This window comes from Mustela putorius, unplaced genomic scaffold (genome assembly GCF_011764305.1).
Source record: "Mustela putorius furo isolate JIRA1106 unplaced genomic scaffold, ASM1176430v1.1 tig00000275_pilon_pilon_pilon, whole genome shotgun sequence".
NCBI lineage: Eukaryota > Metazoa > Chordata > Mammalia > Carnivora > Mustelidae > Mustela > Mustela putorius.
Window position 1 is genome coordinate 20708458 of NW_025421341.1, and position 20412 is coordinate 20728869.

General features: G+C 48.7%; 1 protein-coding gene across 4 annotated transcripts in view; it reads left to right on the plus strand.

Moving 5' to 3' along the window:
• Positions 1-20412, plus strand: part of SMARCAL1 (SWI/SNF related, matrix associated, actin dependent regulator of chromatin, subfamily a like 1) — a 59730-nt gene that overhangs the window by 7744 nt on the left and 31574 nt on the right. For all 4 annotated transcript variants that reach the window (XM_004762712.3, XM_004762711.3, XM_013061620.2 and 1 more), the window contains exons 6-10: positions 1950-2000; positions 6634-6820; positions 9919-10069; positions 12648-12806; positions 16917-16982. In XM_004762712.3, the coding sequence (XP_004762769.1) occupies positions 1950-2000; positions 6634-6820; positions 9919-10069; positions 12648-12806; positions 16917-16982 (614 nt within the window). The remainder of the gene's footprint in view (positions 1-1949; positions 2001-6633; positions 6821-9918; positions 10070-12647; positions 12807-16916; positions 16983-20412) is intronic.

Sequence of the window (20412 nt, forward strand, 5' to 3'; positions counted from 1 at the left end):
TCTCCGCATCTTGGGCCGCGTCACTACAAAACCACGTGGCTTGTATGGCTCACTGATCTTCCATCCTTGAGGTGGTTTTAGTCTTTTCCTTAGGTAAATAGGAAGCAGACCCTTAACACCTCCTGTTTCGGAGACCTGTGTTCAGGCGGTGTCGGGGGGGCAGCTCTCTAGAATTACTTGCTCTGTGAGCTGTCCTCCGGGTTGGGGCTCTTTCAGGAGGAGGGCGATGCCTGCTATTACATTTGTGTTAACTCCCAAGGGCAGCCTGCTGATAGGATTTAAGGGAGAGGGGCCGGGGCCTGGCCTGAGTCATGAGACGGGCCACACGCACGAGAGCCAGCATTCTCTGCCTCCCCTGCTCCCTTGGGATTTTGGCTTCAGTGTGGGGTCGGTCGCCCTTACAGGCCAGTGCAGATGGCCTGTGTGCATTCTCCAAGTGGGACCTTTGAAGTCACACTCCTGATGTGGCCTGCTCTGCTGGGAATGTGAATGACTAAAATATCTACCTCTAGTCCCCCCCAACTGAGATATGCAGAAACCGTGACTGGATTTTTTTTTTTTTTTTTTTGGCCATAGCTACTCTTTAAAGACTTTCCCGTTTGCTCTTCTGCCCCGGGTCAGGATCGGGCTGTTGTCAGGAGGAGCCTCCCATGCAGTTCCCACGTCAGGAGTCATCTGTGTGCCTTCGATCTGTCAGATTATATCCCGGCTACCTTGCTTTTTTCCCTGACACCAACTCGCTGTGTTTGTGCTGCTTGGTCCTTCACCACCTGTCCTCTCAGTGGTCATGCAGAGAAGACTCAATGTCTTCGGGCCAGAAGGCCTTTATCTGGTGGAAGCTGTCATGATTTTCTCAGGAGGTAGATCAATAAGAAAACTCTAGAAGAACTTAGCCGGTGCTGGGGACTGAGATGCTTGCCTGTCTTGGTCAGTATCGGATGTAGTGTGTGCTACATGATACGCATCAGCAGAGGGTTTCCTACTAATAACAACAATAATAATTTATAATGGCCAGCTTGCTTTTGAGGGCTCACTGTTTACCAGATACATGTTCATAAGCGTGTTAATTATTTATTTTTTTGAAGGGGAGGTGTAGAGGGAGAGAGAGAATCTTAACCTACTGAGCCACCCAGGTGCCCCATCATAAACATTTTTTTTTTAAGATTTTACTTATTTGACACAGAGAGAGACATCACAAGCAGGCAGAAAAGCTGACAGAGAGAGAGGAGAAAGCAGGCTCCCTGCTGAGCAGAGAGCCCAATTCGGGGCTTGATCCCAGGACCCTGAGATCATGACCTGAACCGAAGGCAGAGGCTTAACCCACTGAGCCACCCAGGCACCCCCATCATAAACATTTTGAGGCAGGGGCTCTAACGTCCTGATTTTTGAGGTGTGGGCACTGAGGCCCAGAGAAGGTACATAATTTGCCCAAGGTCACACAGCTAGGAAATGGCAGAGCTGAGATTTGAATGTTGTCTGTTTGTCCTCTCTGACAATGTGCTGCTTGTTTCTGTGTAAATTGAAGCTAATAATGGTGCCCAGCTCTTGGGGTCATGAGGAGCAGAGGAATGGCACCTGTGAGTCTCTTGGCACTATGCCTAGCTTAAAGTAAGCACTGAATAAGTGTAAGCTACTATTATTACCCCCATCTTGGAAATGGAGGGCATTTCTGACTTTCCGGGCCATCCCTGGTCACGGATCCCTGTAGGTCCCCGTAGGACCCTCTGTCACTCCCTTAACAGCACAGTATTGTTGGGGTGTCTGCTTGTCTTTTCTCCCCGAATTCTGTGGCAGCCTTGAGGGCAGGTACTCTCTGTTTCTGTATCCCCAGTGCCAGGCCCAGGACTAGCCACAGCGGCCGAGCTTACTGGAGATTTCTAGAACCGGGGAATGAATGACGCATCAGGAGGGTACAGGGTGTCACACTTGCTTTTTTCCTGTCATTGCAGATGTCAAGACCAGGAAGTGGAACTTTCTCTTGGAAGAGCACAACAAACTAAGTGAGTTGCCTACCTTGCTTTTTTTATATCATGCTGTGTTAAGCTTTCATCATCTGCCTTAAGTTTAACGTATTTTAGAGGAAGACCGCCCCCCCCCCCCGGCCCTGACTTCCCGCCTTTGGTAATTTCACATGCTCGTGTGCAGGACAAGTGAGGGGGAAGATGTTTCCAGGCAGCTGAGAGGGTGGCTTTCCAGCCGCCCACAGACGCAGGACCCCCTCTTCCATCAAGAGTGTGGCTGTATGCATCAAATTCCTAAGGCCCGTGAGACAAGTATTAGTTGGGGACTTTGGGCATCAGACATGAACTCAGTTTGCTAGTGTAGATAGGAGCCACTGTAGATTGCCCCTAAGAACAGGCTCTCGGTTTACTTTAGAACCAGATGACCAGGGAGGGTCAGAGAGTCTGCGTGGTTATGGGCTTTGGAATAGGCCTGGGTGCACACGCATTTAATGAGCACTTGGAGACTGACCAAGGAAGGGGTGTGTGTACGGGTGTCAGTACAGGAAGCAGAAGCCAGTTGGGGCACACCGTTCGTCTCTGTGCTCTGCACGGGCGGGGCAGTAAATTCTAGTGTGCCTGAGAGAGGGGAACGTGGGCACAGCTCTGCCTGTCCCGGAACACCCATCTGTCACCCATCTACCAAGCTGTCACATGCCCACAATGGGTTCGCAACTGGCACAACTTATGTTCCTCCTGCTTGGACCCCTGAGGACTCGTTGGGCCTCCCAGGTAGTGCTGGTCCCAGTCAGGCCCGGAGACCCAAGCTCCAGCCGAGGAGCTCCAGGTCGTTGCCCATCTTGCCCAGCAGGCCAGGGCTGTCAGCAAGAGGGAAGAGCTGGGTTTCTTCCCTCGGTCTCCTCGTGTGATTTACAAGGTGAAACCGGGCAGATGATTGAACATTCTGGGTTCCCTCGTCCTTCCCGTGAAAGAAGGGGTCTCCAATCTGTATCTGCCCTACGGACAGAAATTCAGTATAAGGGAAGTGCCTTTGAGTCCTTGCAGAGAGACTTGCTGCAGACTCAGGGTTCAGTTTGAATGCAATGAGATCCTTATTTAGTATCAGCAAAGGCTAGCGGCGGCAGAGACGATGCCTGACGCGCCGAGAACCCGTGGCCCTGCTGTTTGGAACTTGTGATTTGCAGCGAACTGGTTGGCCAGACCTGAATTATTGATGAGCAGTGGGCCTGAGTGTTTTCTTCTTGACCCCTTGTTTTTCAACCACAGAAAGACATATAAATATGTGAGCCATAAAGACTGACTTTTGTGGACCAACATGTGAAGCAGGATATGGACAGTGTTAGCAGAGGATTGTAACGAAAAACCATGGCTTGCGACTCACATGACGTTATATAATGATGGGTCCACATCTTGTGTGGGCCATAGACTTTGGAAGGTCTGAGGGGAAATGATGGATTCTTCACCCAGAAATATGCACATAATGGCCACACACAAAATTTTGCCTTTTATATTAAGGACTCTAGGGGTCTGGAGTTAGGAGTTCTAGAATTAGGGCTCAGATTGCTGTTTTACGTGTTGGCCTGTCAATATAGTATTTTATAGAAAAGAAGATGGATTCTTTCCACTTCGTAGAGTGTGAAAAGCTTGAACTCAGAGAGAGAAGCCTGTTGTTTTCCCTTCCAGGAGCGTTGCAGGGTCACAATAAAGTCCATGATGGAGATCAGGCCACACGGGTGATCTTGACTTTGTAATGTGACCCATTTGGAAACATAGAAGCCAGACCTGGGAACAAGAGGCTGAGGATATGAGGCACTGCCCAGTGACCCAGCCTAGTCCCGATACCACTGCTCACAGACCGTAAACCTTGGGGGCCCCACGACCCTCCCCTCACCCTGGGTCTTGTTCCTGACCCTGAGCTAGTGAGTGTGTGCATCTGAAACTCATTAAGAAATGACAATAAGACCCCCTGAGCATATGAATGGCTTATTTTATATCAGCAAGGTATATCTAAGGCAAATCTAAGAGTTTCCCTCCTCCCTCTTTTCTCACCGACTTGAGGCCATTTGCCCACAGTGAGATTGGCAAATGGCCTTTTGTTTTCCCTGGGCTGTCACAGTCCAGAAGGGTTCTGCATCCCCCTCACTGGTCTGGTCTTGTCAGCTGCTATTTGAAAACATGAGCATCTCTCTGCTGTGTGGCTCCCTAGCATTCTGCCAAAGAGCTGTTTCACAGAAACGATTTCTAGATGACTCATGAAGCCAGACAGCACACTCCTGTCATCTTCCAGCACCTGGAAAGGACATCCGTGAGCTGGGGGGCGGTCTCAGAAACACAGCCGCGCGGCTGAACTGGCAGCACAGGGTTCGGGAGGCAGGAGCTGGCGGGAGACAGAGCGGAGGTTGCTTTTTCCTCCTGAACGGCTGGAAGAACATAATGCTCGCCGAGCTCCACATTTCGCACCAGCCGGATCGTCAGGCCTTTTCTAAGCTTCCATCAGGTGTGTGAGTGCTGGTGATCAGCAGGATTAAAATGAAAATGGTTTCTGAAAGCACATGCGGTGCTCGGTCTCCCGAAGTGTGCAGAAGTCAGCATGTTCAAATTGAATTCGGAGGCATAAAATGTATTTCTCCATCAGTATGGGAAGTCTTTTTTATATGAAAGCCACCAGCCTCACCTAATTTCTTACCGTGATGATTTTGTTCACCCAAAGCATTTCCAGAAATAGCTGGTATATACATTTAGCGAAAAATGGAAGTGGATTTAAATATATTGAGAATACAGAGAGACTTAAGGTAGTGGTAGATGGCCCGGCCCTCCATGTTCAGATCAGTATTTGCTGTGGTAGCCAGCTGATGGTATGGCAGAGAACTTGAATATGTTGTGAGCATATTACATATTTATGTATATTACATATATATATACGTATAGCATATTACAACATAATTAGGAAAACACATAACTGTATGGAGTACAGAACCAACAACCGTAGAGTTTTGAATAATATTGGAGAAGAGTGAAATATACCCAGTTTCTTATTTGGTTCCTTTTACCAAGTTCCTGGAAACAGCCCCTTGGAGGATGACAGTGACTCCCAGGGTTCCCACTTAAAGGTAAAGGATGAAGAGAGTCGAAGATCTGCAGACAGTAGTTACTCTCCCAGGTAGATTTTCCAAAGGACAGTGGTAAAAGGGAAGGATATCTCGAAAGCCACCACCCATAAGACAGTGGGCTGTAGTCGATGGGGAGTAATTCTACCACTAGGGATGTCTAGGCCTGTCATCTTTAATTTTTAACTTACCTCTTTCCTCCCCCCAGAATTATCTGTTTTATTTGTATCTCTGGTTTATTCTTTCTCTGTTTCTCTATTAAATAAAGGGGCTTTTTTTGTTCCTTTCTTAATTTTAAAATCAGATGAGGCTAAATTCCTTCAAAAAGCAAAATCATTGAAATTAATTTGCTTTCATTTCATGAAGATCCCAAGTAATTTTTCCCTTGAGGTAATGGGTCCAACTGGAAGGAGAGAGTTCCCCCCCTCTCCAGAGGAACCACTGGAACCACTCTGGAACCACTCACTTGGAAGGGAGGTAAAAACCCCTAAATACAAGCTTTAATTAAAGAGTGAGAGTAATGATCACTCCCAGTAATAGTTGAGACTCTGAGCTTAGCAGAGCTTGGTGAGTTATTTCTGTGAAGATAATAAAGACTTGAGGCTTTGTAGGCTCTGTGGTCTCCTATGTGCTCAAGTCAGCCACTGCGGCAAGCCCGCAGCCATAGATGTTCCATAAGCAAATCGTCATGGCCGTGTTCCCGTCACACTTTGTTTACAAAAGCAGGCAGTGGGCCAGTTTGGCCCACAGGTCTTAGCTTGCCAACACCTGCTTTCGAGGGCGGGTGGGGTGCTGTCAGGTTACCTGCAGACCAAGGGACTTGCCAGCTGCTTCACCGCTGACGTCACTGCTCAAACTCCCCTCTCTCAAGGGGAGATCTGCATTCTCTTAGGGAAAGGGTCACCAGGGCGCAAGGCCACTTGTATTTTTATCACGCGGTGGGCTTTGGCATTGCTACAGTTGTCTGTAAATAGCCCTCCTATCCTCCTGATCTTTGTTGGAAACACCTAACAGCTGCTCTGAACAGGGCACAGCGCACTTCCTTGCCTGTTAGCTGCAGGTAACGTCGAGTTCTCATGTTCTGAAACATCAGGACCCAAAGAAAACATGAAGAGAATGGAAGCAAGACAAGATTTATTCATTCTATACCTTGCCCTTTTTTTATGGGTCTTCAGGGACTGATTTTTAAGAATGTGGGACCTTACTTATTTGAATGGGAATACTAAGATAATTTCTTTTAAGTTACTTTAGGTCAAAGAAGAATCAGTCACAGAAACATTTTGCAATTCTTCCCAGCATCCGTGTAGTGTAAGGAATCAGTCTGGCATTCATGATTGCCCTCTTATTTGCAGGAACTAGGAGTAGAGAGGGAGCTTTAGGCCTCTAGGCGTATGTACTTGCTCAGGATATGACTGTCAGCCCTCGGTGTTCTCTCCAGTTACAGTTTTGAGAAGGTGACACACGGCAGAATTCCAGTCACTGAGCTCTATCTCAGAGCCCCTTCACGGTCCTTCGCTCTCATGGTCCTTAACCTCCAAGTCACACACCTCTGTTCTCCTTCCTAGTCCAGAGCGTGCGCTGCCTTCCGCAAGTTCAGCTGGACCCTCTGCCCAAGACACTCACCCTGGCATTCGCATCGCAGCTAGAGAAGACGTCTCCCTGCCTCACAGAACCCATCCCCGAAGCAGACCTTTCTGGAGTGGACCCCAAGCTCGTGTCCAATCTGCTGCCCTTCCAGAGAGCGGGAGTCAAGTAGGTTCTTGGGTCTTCCTCTCTCCTGGACTTTGTGACTCACACAAACTGGGTTCAGATGCTCCTCCCTCTTTTAAGAACACTCATCTTGCGTGCACATCTGGAAGCATCTAGGCACTGCGCAACCAGGTGTGCTGTAAGCAAAGCCTGATTACAACCATTGATTTCAAATTCCATGAGTTAATCAGGACTCTAGATCGCAGGTGTGCAGAAACCCAACTCAAAACGGGTTCAAGAAAAGAGATTTTTCAGTGTGCGTAGTAGAAAACCAAGGGTCTCCAGAGATCTCATCAGAACTCTCTGTCCCACTCTCAGTTTGGCTCTCTCCTCTGTTTGCTTTGTTCTCAGCCAGGTGCTCCTCAGGTGTGGCGGCTAGGGCACAGCAACCCAGTGGAAGCTCTCTTTCCTGATGGCCCGACACTGAAGGGCCTGGAATCTGGTGCCCATGCCAGGACCAGTCACTGTGGCCTGGGGACTGGGGAGTCTTACTGGTGAGATTGGATGACAGACCCATCCCTGGAGCCAGCTGGTAGGGCCCCAGTCCCCAAGTTACTTGGACTGAGAGTGGAAGGTGTTGGTTTTCCAAAAGAAAGGGTGTTCTTATTATAGACAGAAAAGAAGATAGGCCCACATCGTGACCTGTCCTGTTTTCCAGAGCTTCTTGGGAGAAGCCAAATGACAGGTTTGAATTTGCCTTCTAGTGAAAACACTGGAGGCCAAGGAGAGGAAAGAGATGGTAAGAGCTTCATCTGTCATTCAGCAGTGTGGCTGGGGATGTAAGCCAGGATAAGGAAAGTAAGTCCTTGTGGACCTGGTGAACAAAGACAGCCTGCCCACAGGCAGCCTGCTCATGAGGTTTTGGTAAAAGCTTGACCACTGTCTTGGGGTTTTGTTCTGAGGTTTGGGCAGTCACACCTGCATTCCCGTGGTCCCAGCTCTGTTCACACCCTTTCCCTGGGTTTCCCTCCCAATTCCATCTATCTCAGATAACTCGCTTTGCACAACTTCATCTTGCTTGAGAGGTTGCCCACCCCCAGCCATGGGCAGCCTCTGTCTCTGGTGCCCAAGCTCCTCTGGGCCCCATTAGAGATCCTGGGCCCGTGTGGTACATGCTGCCTTGCCAGTTAAGCCGTCACCGCCAAGAGGCTCTGTGTGGAGCCCCCAGGCCTGATGTGAGCTTGAACCAGAGCCCGGCCAGCACTTCCGTCTTTTCCCTTGTGGTACTTACAGCCTTTCTTCGAAACTTCCAGTTAAATCCAGATATTAACTGTCATCCTTTAAAGACCAAGATTTGGGTGTTAAAGAACAAGGTCTGGCAGTTCCAAATTGGTCTTGTAAGAGCTACAAGGAAAACACCCTTAAATTTATGTAGTAAAGTCTCTAAGATCTAGATCAGGTTCCTGTAACGTCTAAAACGTCCCTTTGAGCAAATGAGTGAGGTGAGACCCAGCATGACAGTCATGTGCCCAGAGTCACTGAGCTTCCAGGAGTGGAACTGGAGCTGAAAACCACGTTAAGTAATGATGAGCACAGCCCCTGTGGTCCTCCAACTGCCCTGTCGGAAGTGTTCAGCTTGAAGTGAGGTAAAAAATGGATCCCCCATCTGTGTGGCAAATCAATCCTGGAGATAGCCGAGAAGATTTAACCAAAGCACATGTGCCGAGAAGAGGCTGGGCCTGTCTGAGAGGCGAGGTGGCCCCACTCTGAGCTCACTTCCTTGCCACTGAAGTCATGTGGTGGTCACAGCCGGCGGTGCAGAGGGGCTGCTACCTGCCCTGGTGGGCCATCGTGGTCGCTGGGGGTCAGAGCAGTGCTGTGACGTGATGGATGTCATCCGCCGAGCCTAGGAGGCGGCTCCCGCCCCCCGCAGACACGCTGCTCATTTTGCTGCCTCTGCTGAGCGGGCGCTGGCTTTCGGAGGGCGGACAGCTCAGAGAGGCCCCTGCAGCTCCTGTCAGCCGTGCTTCTGCTGATCAGAAGGGGCTACACTTGCTGCCTTGGTGGTGTGAGGAGGAAAGAAAAAGGCCTCATCAACTGGCTTATTCTTGGGTTTCTGGGCGAATGATCAGTTTTTGAGAAATTGAGATGGAAGAGGTGCCGGTGTTTGGAGCAGGAGACCAGACATCTGGCACTTGGGATCTTTTCCCTTTTCACTGATTCATCCGTGAGTCAAGCAAGTCCTTTTTAGCCTTCATCTTGATTGTTTTTCTTTCTGTGGGGTAGTAGTTAGAAGAGAAACACTTCCCAGCATGTACGATGGTGCCAGGCCCTGTAATCGGTGTCCTAAACATGAACTCCGTTAAACCCTGACCACGGTCTCTGGGGCAGGCCCTTTTATTCCCATCGCATGGCTGAGGCACTGAGGCACCAGGAGCTGAGGTAACCTGCGGGAAGGCACCCAGCTGTGAAGCGGTGGAGCTGGGATGCCCCCCAGGCCACTCAGGCTCCCAGAGAGTGGAAGAAGGTGCCCTTCTTCACAAAGCGTCAGCAAGAGTTGTCATGCTGGAGGGCTGAGGGGCCCCAGCAGCTGCTGGTGGAGGAGAAGCTGCTGAGGCTGGTGCTCTCTGGTAGGCGGACACCCTGGTGCTGTCCTTCCCTCCACCTCTCTTCTGCAGCGCCCTCTGTCTTTGCCAGCTCCTTCCCTTTGCCTCTGTGCATAAATGCCCTCTCTGACCTTGAGAAAGTCTGCTTTTGATGCCACTTTCCTTTCTAGGCATACCTCTCATGTGAACAAGGCCATCCCTCCTGGCCCCTGTTTAGGGGCTGCTTCCGAATCTCCTCTCTCACTCCCCCAGGTCTTGCCTGCACTGGGCTGAGGGCAGAAGCTCCCTCCCTTGGCTTGCTTGACCCATTTGCCTCTAGAGCCTCTCTCTACCTTTTGACTGCTATTCCACGTTGTTCCTATTTGGACTCTTGAATATTTTTTTACTGTCATGCTGGCCCCTGCTGGCTTCTGTCTGCCCTTTCCCGGGGAGCAGGGCCCGTGCTGCGGACTGCAGTGGCCCACACCAAGTGGTATTGCTTTACGTGGTGGCATGATGGCGGGTTAACCCCTGACGGATGCGCCATGCCCCTGTCCTTCCCTCGTCTGCTTTCAGTTTTGCCATAGCGAAGAGAGGCCGCCTGCTGCTGGCTGATGACATGGGCCTGGGGAAGACCATCCAAGCCATCTGTATCGCAGCCTTTTACCGGAAGGAGTGGCCGCTCCTGGTGGTGGTCCCGTCCTCTGTGCGCTTCACCTGGGAGCAGGTCAGCCCCCCTTGTGTTGTGATTTTAACCAGAAAGTGTCCTCAGTGTTGAAGCAGTCAACTAACACTTTGGGGACAGGGCCTGGGGGGGCTTTAGAAGATCCTGTGTCAGCTGAAGGAGGAAGGGAGAGGAGGTGGCCTTCAGAGGCCAGACTCTTGGTTTTCTGAACTAGAATCAGGTTATGCCCTTAGGGAAGAAAGCAGAGGGGTTAGGAGCTCAGACTTGCCTCCGTCTGGCCGCAGATGCTTCCTGAGCACCTCTCTTGTCCCTGCTGCTCCCCCTGCTTGCCAGTACCACACAGAGGTTTCGTAATGGCTGCCTCCTTTACGTCCCTCGATCCCATAGCAGCTGTGTGAACTTGGATGCAGTCGGTATCAACCCCGTTTGTAGATGACAAAACTGAGTCTCACCGAGGTGAAGCAGCAGGCTCACTGGTAGTCGGACCTTGAAGGGGCATCTTCTGAGTTGTCGGCTCAGGTTTTGTGCACCTGGAGAAGGTGGCGTGGGCAGGATGGTCACTGTCAGCCGGTGCCGTTAGAGCTGGAGAACCCGATGTGGACACCGCGTTAGCACTCGGCCGTGAGCTTTGCCTTCCATGAATCCAGGGATCAGAGGGCATCTGTGAAATGAACACCCAGAGAAGCAAACCTAGTGGAGAAAGGAGACCTAATTCATCGTCCGTAGCTTTTCCCAGCTCTCTGCTCTTTATGGCAGCTGTCCACTTCCTCACACGTTGGCTTCTTACTAAGCTCCCCCATGAGCCACTCGTGGAGAAGGGGCAAATGTCAGACGTGCCCTTCCAGCTGAAGAGAAAGCAAAACTTTAAAAATGTGCATCACAGCAATACCTCTTTTTTTTTTCTGTCCTTGTGACCTGAATTCCACCACTGCCTCTAGAAATGAATAGTTCAACACATATTTATTTGATGTGGTTAGGTTCCCACAGCACCCTCAAAAATTCTCAAAAAAAAGAAAAAGAATCAGGCAGTCACTTAGAGCAGGACCAAAACTGGAGGAAGAACTAGCCCTTAACATCACCATAGTGTCAGCCCAGGGACCTAGCCACTGACATGCAGGTACCTGGTGGCCTTCCATTGTCTCCAGGCACTGGCTTGGGCGAGGGATGGCAAGATTGCAGGAGAGCAGGTGATAAATATTTAATTTTAATTTTAATTTTTTAAAATTTTTTCAATTTATTTATTTTCAGAAAAACTGTGTTCATTATTTTTTCATCACACCCAGTGCTCCATGCAATCCATGCCCTCTATAATACCCACCACCTGGTACCCCAACCTCCCACCCCCCCGCCACTTCAAACCCCTCAGATTGTTTTTCAGAGTCCATAGTCTCTCATGATTCACCTCCCCTTCCAATTTACCCCAACTCCCTTCTCCTCTCTAACACCCCTTGTCCTCCATGATATTTGTTATGCTCCACAAATAAGTGAAACCATATGATAATTGACTCTCTCTGCTTGACTTATTTGTCATTATCAGTTACTTTGGTATATACCAGCATCTGCTAAAAATTCCTTTATAATATTCCTCCTAAAGCTGGTGTAGCCACTCAGCCACTCTGGAAGATAGTATGGAGGTTCTCAGAAAGTTCAAAACAGAGTTACCCTACGACCCAGTAATCACACTACAGGGTATTTACCCTAAAGATACAAACGTAGTGATCTGAAGGGGCACATGCACCCAAATGTTTATAGCAGCAATGTCCACAACAGCCAAACTATAGAAAGAATCTAGATATCCATCAACAGATGAGTGGTTAAAGAAGATATGGTATATATACACAATGGAATATTATGCAGCCATCAAAAAATCTTGCCATTTGCAGCAATGTGGATGGAACTAGAGGGTATTATGCTGAGTGAAATAAGTCAGTCAGAGAAAGACAGTTATCATGTGATCTCTCTGATAGGAATTTGAGAGGCAAGGTGGGGGAGTCATGGGGGGGTTAAGGAGGGAACAAATGAAACAAGATGGGATCAGGAGGGAGACAAACCATAAGAGACACTTAATCGCATGAAATAAACTGAGGGTTGCTGGGGGCAGGGGGATAGGGATAAGGTGGCTGGGTTATGGACATTGGGGAGTGTATGAGCTATGGTGAGTGCTGTGAAATGTGTAAGCCTGATGATTCACAGACCTCTATCCCTGGGGCTAATAATACATTATATGTTAATTAAAAAATAATTTTAAAAAATAAAATTTCTTCTAGAAAGAGTCCATTCTTGCGCTGCAGAAACTTGCCATCTAGTTGGATATTCGAGGTCTGAAATCCACAGACAGCACAGTGACTGCTAACAAGTGCTTCCTTACCAAAGGCAGGCCGTGTGGTGTTAGCGGAACGTGAAGGAGCGGATGAGTGGGAGGGCAGTGGAGGTGATTGTTAAATTTATGGGCCTAAGGGTGCCAGCAAATACAGGGGCCTGTGGAGAGAAAGGCGCCGAGTTCGTTTTTCGGGAAGCGTTAACATTGTCTACTGAGAGGGCTGCTCATGGGTGGGCTGGGGTCCCAGCTGGCAGCTGCCGGCCAGATCCCCGAGGGTTCCTTCTCCCCTGTCGTCCCCAGGCCTTCCTTCAGTGGCTGCCGTCTCTGAGCCCGGACTGCATCAACGTCGTGGTGACTGGCAAGGATCGCCTGACGGCTGGCTTGGTCAACATTGTCAGTTTCGACCTTCTGAGCAAGTTAGAAAAACAGCTAAAAACCCCCTTTAAAGTTGTCATCATTGTAAGTGACTTGGCAGAGTCTTTAAGCACTTTATCTCTGGGGAAACTTTCTTCTTAAAAGCTCCAAGAACTTTCATGTCTGTGCTCTCCTGGAGCTTCTCTCTGTTTCTAGGAGAATAGAAATCACTGTCTTTATCTTGTGGGAAACTGGCATTTTACTCTTCTCAAATAGCAGTTCTCAACCCTGGCTACATATTAGGATCTCCTGGGGAGCACTTTAAAAGTGTCATATATTTACTAGGCCTGAGCTGGGGGGTTGCAGCCCATCTCCCTGCCAGGAGGTCATGGATAGAGGCCAGCTTGGGGCCCTGGGCCCTCGGCCTGAATACTAGGGGCGACTGCCTTCATCTGGTGGCCTTTCTTGTCCAAGTGTCTCACATCAAATAGTAAATTTTTTTCAAGCCAAAAAAGATACTCCCTCCATCCCCTGTTAAAAAAAGTACAGCTGACCCTTGAACAACATAGGTTTGAACTGCGTGGGTCTGCTCATAGGCAAATTTTTTTCAATAAATACAGCACAGTACGGTAAATGTATTTTCTATGTTTTTTTATTTTTTTATTTTTTATTTATTTATTTACTTTTTTTAGATTTTATGTATTTGACACAGAGAGATCACAAGTAGGCAGAGAGGCAGGCAGAGATAGAGAGAGAGGGAAGCAGGCTCCCTGCTGAGCAGAGAGTCCGATGCGGGACTCCATCCCAGGACCCTGAGATCATGACCTGAGCTGAAGGCAGCAGCTTAACCCACTGAGCCACGCAGGCGCCCCTCTTATGTTTTTTTAAAATATTTTTTTCTCTAGCTTTATTGGAAAAATACAGTAAGTAATCATATAACATACAAAATATGTGCTAATTGTGCATGTTATCAGTAAGGCTTCTGGATGAGAAGTTAAGTTTTGGGGGAGTCCGAAATACATGCTGACTTTCTACTGCAGGAGGCGGGGGTTAGCAGCCCTAACCCCTGCGCTGTCCAAGGGCCAGCTGAACTTTCCACAGGTTTTTGGTCTGTTTTTTTCTTAAGTAGGCTTTACTCAAGTTCTGCTCTCAGATGAGATTGTGTCTCTTTCAGTCAGCTGGTTTTCCTGCTTTTCATTCCTCAAGTCCTCTCTGAGGAAAGTCTAGAAAGGCCTGGAGCCAGCCATTTGGCAGAACTCAGTGTATTCACGGGGCTCAAAAATAAAGATGAGGAAAAGGCGTGCAGCTCCCACCTCGAGAGCAGCTCACCGTTGACGGACGTTCTGGGCCCCAGAGCACAGTGGAGGATTTTCAGAAGTTTACCTTTGTTTTTCCTCTCGGCAAAATGGGAATCCACTGCCTCCAGATGATATGTAACGTTCTTCTTTATTCAAACCTGTGAATTTTAAAAACCCCTGGTACTTTCTTTCTCTTAAAAATAGAATTCTCTGCTGACAGTGGCTTCCCAAATCCTGAGGCTCAGAATGTGTAGTGCATGTCTTATCTAGAAGGAGGGGAAGGAATGCGTTTTTAGGAGGCCCAGAAAAGTCAACAAGGTTGCGGTAGAGCCTGTGGGTTTCTCAGCACGGGGCTGGCTGTCGGGGAGGCTCGTTCATCCGTGGGTTCGGCCAACACTGAGCACCAGCTTCGCACTGAGGGTGTGGAGGGAGGAAAGTCGGCCCCGTTCTCCAAGATACCACAGTCCAGTAGACAGACTGACTCGCGCGCAGAGCATTAGCATACATTTTAGTGCCCAAGTCTTGTGGGAGCTCAGAAGAGGGAAGAAGGCACAGTTGCTGTCCTCGGGGATCTGCTGTCATTTGGACATAAGAGCCACACTATGTTCCTAGCCTAAGCAAACTTAAATGTCTGTGTGTTTTCACAGCTGTAAGGTAATGAGTCTTTGGGGAAGTTGTTTCTGGTTTGGCATAAATTCAGCTGTGGCTCTGAGAGTATGTCCGCATACACATGAAATGCAGACCTTTAAAGCAGTATTCTGGGATGGCAGTGATGGTTCTCGAGTGTGTAGGAAGAATCATGCCCTCATTTCTTTTTTTTTTTTTTTAAGATTTTATTTATTTATTTGACAGAAAGAGATCACAAGTAGGCAGAGAGGCAGGGAGAGAGAGAGAGGAAGAAGCAGGCTTTCGGCTAAGCAGAGACCCCCTACCCCCCCGATGTGGGGCTCGATCCCAGGACCCTGAGATCATGACCTGAGCCGAAGGCAGGGGCCTTTACCCACTGAGCCACCCAGGCGCCCCAGTGCCTTCATTTCTTGCGTGTTCTTCTGTGTCAGGTACTTTACGCATAATTGCCCCTCTTCCCCGAGGCCCCTGAGGCAGACACTGTGTCCTTTTCACCACCGATGGAACTGACCGTGAGAGTGCTCACGTGATTTGCCCACAGGCATGAGGCCAGCAAGATGGGTCATCACTGATCAGAGCCGGACTGCATGGTGTGTCTGGCTCAACACTTCAGTCTGCCAGATGATTTTGGGCAGGCCGCTTACCACCCATGTTAGTTTGTCTTCAGTTATTTAAGAGCCCTGTCCTCTTCTGATTTCAGAGAAATGTTACAGGAAGGAATAAAGTGTCAGCTCTAAGATGTCATACTTCTTAGAAGAGAATTCAGATGGAAGCCACTCTTGGTGGTTAGTTATAATAGTGGAACATTTTAGCCCGTTGGTTAAAAGGGTTCATTGCCTTCCCCATCCTCTGTCTTTCCTGCTGTTTCTCACTATAAACTGTTTCCTTCTTGGCTGTCTTGCGGGCTCATCGTATAGGAGTACGAATGTTACACCCTAGGTTTCTAGGAACAGATGTTCTGACATTTGCGGGTTCATCTTGCACTCCTCTCTGTTGTGCTTTTGAGAACCATATTGGTTCATCATAGCTGAAATGGAACAGCAGGTTTCTTGCAGATCACCTCTTGAGATAGAGCCAGGATCCCCTCTATGTCCCCATCAAAGGGTGGCCCATACCACTGAGTGCTTACTGGGCTCGGTGGTAGGACTGTTCTAAGGGCTTTATGTGTATTAGCCCTTAAGACTTACGGCAGCCTGGTTAGTCAGGTAGCGGTGTCTTACCGTTTTATCCATGGAGAAACTGGCACCGTAGAGAGGTCCATATGTATCTGTATGTATACTGTGTGTGCTCAGGTCCATAGCAGGTAATTTGAATGTGTACCAAAATAGAAATTTCTTCACCAAATACTAAGAACGTGTTACTCATTTGGCTTTGGAAAATATGACAGGGGTGGCTGACTGGCTTTGTCGGTAGAGCACATGAGTCTTACCTCTCAGGATTGTGAGTTTGCATCCCATGTTGGGTATAGAGATTACTAAGAAGTAAAATATCTGGGTGACACAGGTAAAGCACCTGACTCTTGGTTTTGGCTCAGGTCTGCTCTTAGGGTCCCAAGATTGAACCCCACATCAGGCTCCACGCTCAGTGTGGAGTCTCCTTCAGTTTCTCTTTCCCTCTCCTGTGGCCCCTCCCCTCCGCTTGTGCACTTTCTTTCTCTTTCCCAAATAAATAAGCAAATCTTAAAAAAAAAAATTCTTTAAAAAAGAAAGAGAAAATGCTGTATTCTAGTTTGCCTATAATCAAGCTCTGTGTGATAAACCTGACAGTGCCTTGAGGACGGGCATTGTGTCTCCTTCCCTTCCTCGAGTTCCCACAGTAATTTGTCACACTTCCTCAGTGACAGCACTTAGAACGCTGTCTGCTTGGTTGTGGTGTCTGGTGAGCCCTGGGGGACAGTAGCTGGGCGCCAGTGCTGCGCACCAGGGCAAGGCACGCAGTGGGCCCGCTCTGTCGTCGTGTTGTGCAGGCGTGAGGCGTTTCTTACTAAGCAGCAAACCACCTTGCGGCAGTTCGTTGAGCGCTGCCTGCAAGGTGGGCCGGGCGGAGTCACTAACCCCGCTTCCCAGTTGGCCAGTGGTCCCAGAGATGGAGCGACTTGCCCGGAATAAAGTGGGGAAGCGGCACCAGAACCTGGGTCCTTAACTGAGGCCCACAGCCCTCTCCTTGAATGAGAAAACAAGGGAGGTGTCCCCAGTGTGGCGCCGTGTCAGGGTCAAGGTTAATGTGGGCTCCAGCTCCATCATCCACTCAGGATTTGGCCTTGTTCACCTGTGTGACCCTTTCTTTCCAGGATGAGTCTCACTTCCTCAAGAACATTAAGACCGCCCGCTGTCGTGCAGCTATGCCCCTCCTCAAGGTGAGTCCTGCGGAGAACAGGCGTGGAGCTTGAGGCCACTCAGCACTGAGGGCTCGCTGTATCTTGCTCAGGCTGGCAAGGGGGCCAAGGAGAGCAAGGGCTTCCATCGGGGGGAGGGGCTGGACGTGACTTAGTGTGGACTCCGGCCATCACTTGTCGGGCTTCAGCGCCAGACTTGTTTTTCTTCCTAACTTCTTGCTAAGGAACTGGTGGTCGGTGCAGCAGTTCTTGTCTCTCAAAGATGCTGGCCTGTTGCAGGTGGCAGGCTGGATGGGCACCGCACTATAGGTCCTTCTTAGGCTCTTGGACAAGGGAGAGGGAGCCGCCAGTGCGTGCTGTCTAAACAGCCCGGGAGAAACTGTCTTCTCAGTCTCCGTGAGGGCAAAGCTCTCATGGTGCTAAGAACCAAGGGAGATGAGTCCTACAGACTCGGAACCAGGCCGTTGGGAAGCAGGAAGAAGCCCCACAAAGCTGAGGTGTACCTTGTAAGCTGATGCTTTTTCCTAAGCCTGTTTGGTCATTGAGAGGCTCAGCCATCCAGAGCCCTTCCTCTGGTGGGCTCAGTTGGAGCCCGAGTGCTTCGGTGGGTCGAGCCTTCAGAGCAGGCAGCGGTGTGGACCTCGCGTAGCTTCTCATCTGTATCTGAGTGTTCTTTTCCCACATCCCACCCCCGACAGTGCGAAGTCCCCCAGACTGCCTTCCGTCTTTTTATGGTGAGCTTTTTCTTAATATCAGGGAAACTAGTACAATTAGGAAAGTTGCTTTTTCTCAGAACCAGATAGAAACCTCTCACAGATGCCTTCGGGAGAATCTACTTTGGTTTATGTAGACAGAGCAAACAAAAGTCCGTATTTATCATGTGCTTTCTTAAAGCAGCCTTTGTGTTGTGCCACACTTTCAAAATGCACCTTTCGTTGCTTGAAAGAAGCTTTGCGTTGTATGTCAACTAGGGAAAACAAATATGCTAAGTGTTGGTGAAGCTTATTAACATTTGAAAATTAATTTTTCCAACTCCCCTGTAAAACATAACTGTCTACTCGATTCAGGTTTTGTTTTCTTTTAGGAATAACAAGTAACATGATACGTCTTCCAAAGCAGGATTAGGTCCTGTGCTCCAGATTTAAAAGTCCTTTACTTAAAATCTTTGATTCTCTGCTCACATTACCTGTAAATATTTATGGACACACTGAAATGAAATGTTTTTCTCAGAGTGGCGGTCCTTCTTTTAGGAGGCTTCAGTATGTTTCCTTTTAAAAAATGTTAATGATTGGGGCACCTGGGTGGCTCAGTTAGTTGGGTATCTGCCTTTGGCTGGGATCAAGTCCCACATCGGGCTCTTTGCTCAGCGGAGGGTCTGCTTCTCTCTCTCCCTCTCCCCCTGCTTGTGCTCTCTCTCTCTCTCTAATAAATTTTAAAAATCTTTAAAAAAATGAAAAAGGGGGCGCCTGGGTGGTTCAGTCATTGGGCATCTGTCTTTGGCTCAGGTTGTGATCCTGGAGTCTTGGGATCGAGCCCGATGTCAGGCTCCCTGCTTGGTAAGCCTGCTTCTTCCTCTCCCACCCCAACTCCCCCTCCTTGGGTTCCCTTTCTCTCTGGGTCTCTCTCTGTCACATAAATAATAAAATCTTAAAAAAAAAAAAAAAAAAGTAAGAAAAGAAAGAAAGTAAAGAAACATTAACAGATCTTCTTACTGTGGTTCTAGTATTACAGCCATACCTAGAATTAAATCTGTGCCCCTGATTGCTTAGAAGCAGCTGTGCAGTAAGTAGGTTATATCACTACAGGTGCAGAGGAAAGCTTTTCTTTAAAAGATTTTATCTATTTGAGAGAGAGAGATCAAGGGAGCACAGGTAGGGGGAGGGGCAGAGGGAAAGAGAGAAGCAGGCTGTCCACTGAGCAGAGAGCCGGATGTGGGGCCCGACATGGGGCTCGATCCCAGGATCCTGGGATCGTGACCTAAGCCGAAGGCAGACGCTTAACCGACTGAGCCAGCCAGTCGCCTGGCTAGGCAAGCTGGACTACATACTTGTTTCTGAAACATAACACTTCTAGGCCAGACCTTTTAAAGCCATATTTACATCTTTAATATCATGGGTGTATTTCAAATGGATACATTTAAGACCAATCTTTTAGCTCTTACCTAGTATAGATGATTCTGCACTTGCTACAGAACTTGGATGAGTTAACACGCTGAAGGATAGGACCATGAATATAGCCTGCTGATTATGGAGGTGTCTCAAAGCCCCTCTCGTCTGAGATGTTGACTTCACAGGATTCCAGGCTGCTGGTGGGATTGAGTGGAGGCAGGGCTGAGGCATTATGAGCCATTCTGCTAACCAGACCTTTCATTTCTCTGCTGCATTTTCATCTGGATCAGTTTCTCCGGCTTGGCACAGTGGACACTTTGGGCTGGATCATTCTTTGCTGTGCAGAGGTGTCCTGTGCCCCGTAGGGTGTTTCGCAGGATGCCAGGCCTCCATGCACTAATCACCCGTGGCACCCTCCCACCCCCACACCAGTGGTGACAATCAGAATTGTCTTCCGATACTGCCAGACATGCGCTGGGGAGGGGCAGATAACTCCTCTCCCTCTCTGTTGAGAACCACTGATCTGGATACTCTAAAGACATGGACCTAAATGGTTTTGAACAAGAGGAGACTTGGGAGAAGTAAAATATGCCTTTGAAAAGCCACATAAGGGCTTAATTTAGTACCTCTTGATCCTCTGACTTGTGCATATCCTAGAACTGTTCTCTCAGAGTTAATGTTTCAAGCCATGTTCAGCAAATGTGCATGATGAGGTAACTTGGTGATATCCTACAGTGTGTGAGCTAGCCAGGCCAGATTGTGTCCTGCAAGTGGGGGTCTCTTAAAGGTGCATGTGGGGCACATGTGGCTTAGGTTGTAGGAAACTGGTGTTGTGGTTCCCTGGGGAATGTGATGTCTTTCTTCCCCTACAGCACTATTCGTTTGGGCTACTAAGCAAGATAGTTCTGTTTTTTATGTACACATGTGTGGAAGTAGGCAACAGGAAGCTATGAGGAACAAAATTCAAATCACCTTAATTCCCTTCGACAGAGGAATCCACCATTACCGTGTCCATTGCAGGGCAAGGTCATCATTGTTAATGGCTCCAGAGCCTTCTGCTCGATGGATGTATCCCATAATTTAACCCTTAGTGTTGGACATCTCGTTGCTATTTTATAAATAATTCTGCAAGTGAACGTCATCTGCATATTCGTAGCTTGCACACTTTGACCTAGTGGGACAGATTCTTATGTATAGAATTGCTGGGCCAAGAGTTCACTTTTTGATCGATGCCTCTGAAGTCCAGTGTGACCAGGCATAACCATCTTCACTCCCACTCGACCCGAATCACCCAGTCTTCTCCATAAGACTGCAACCTGAAGGTTGTCAGTCTCTTATTTTAG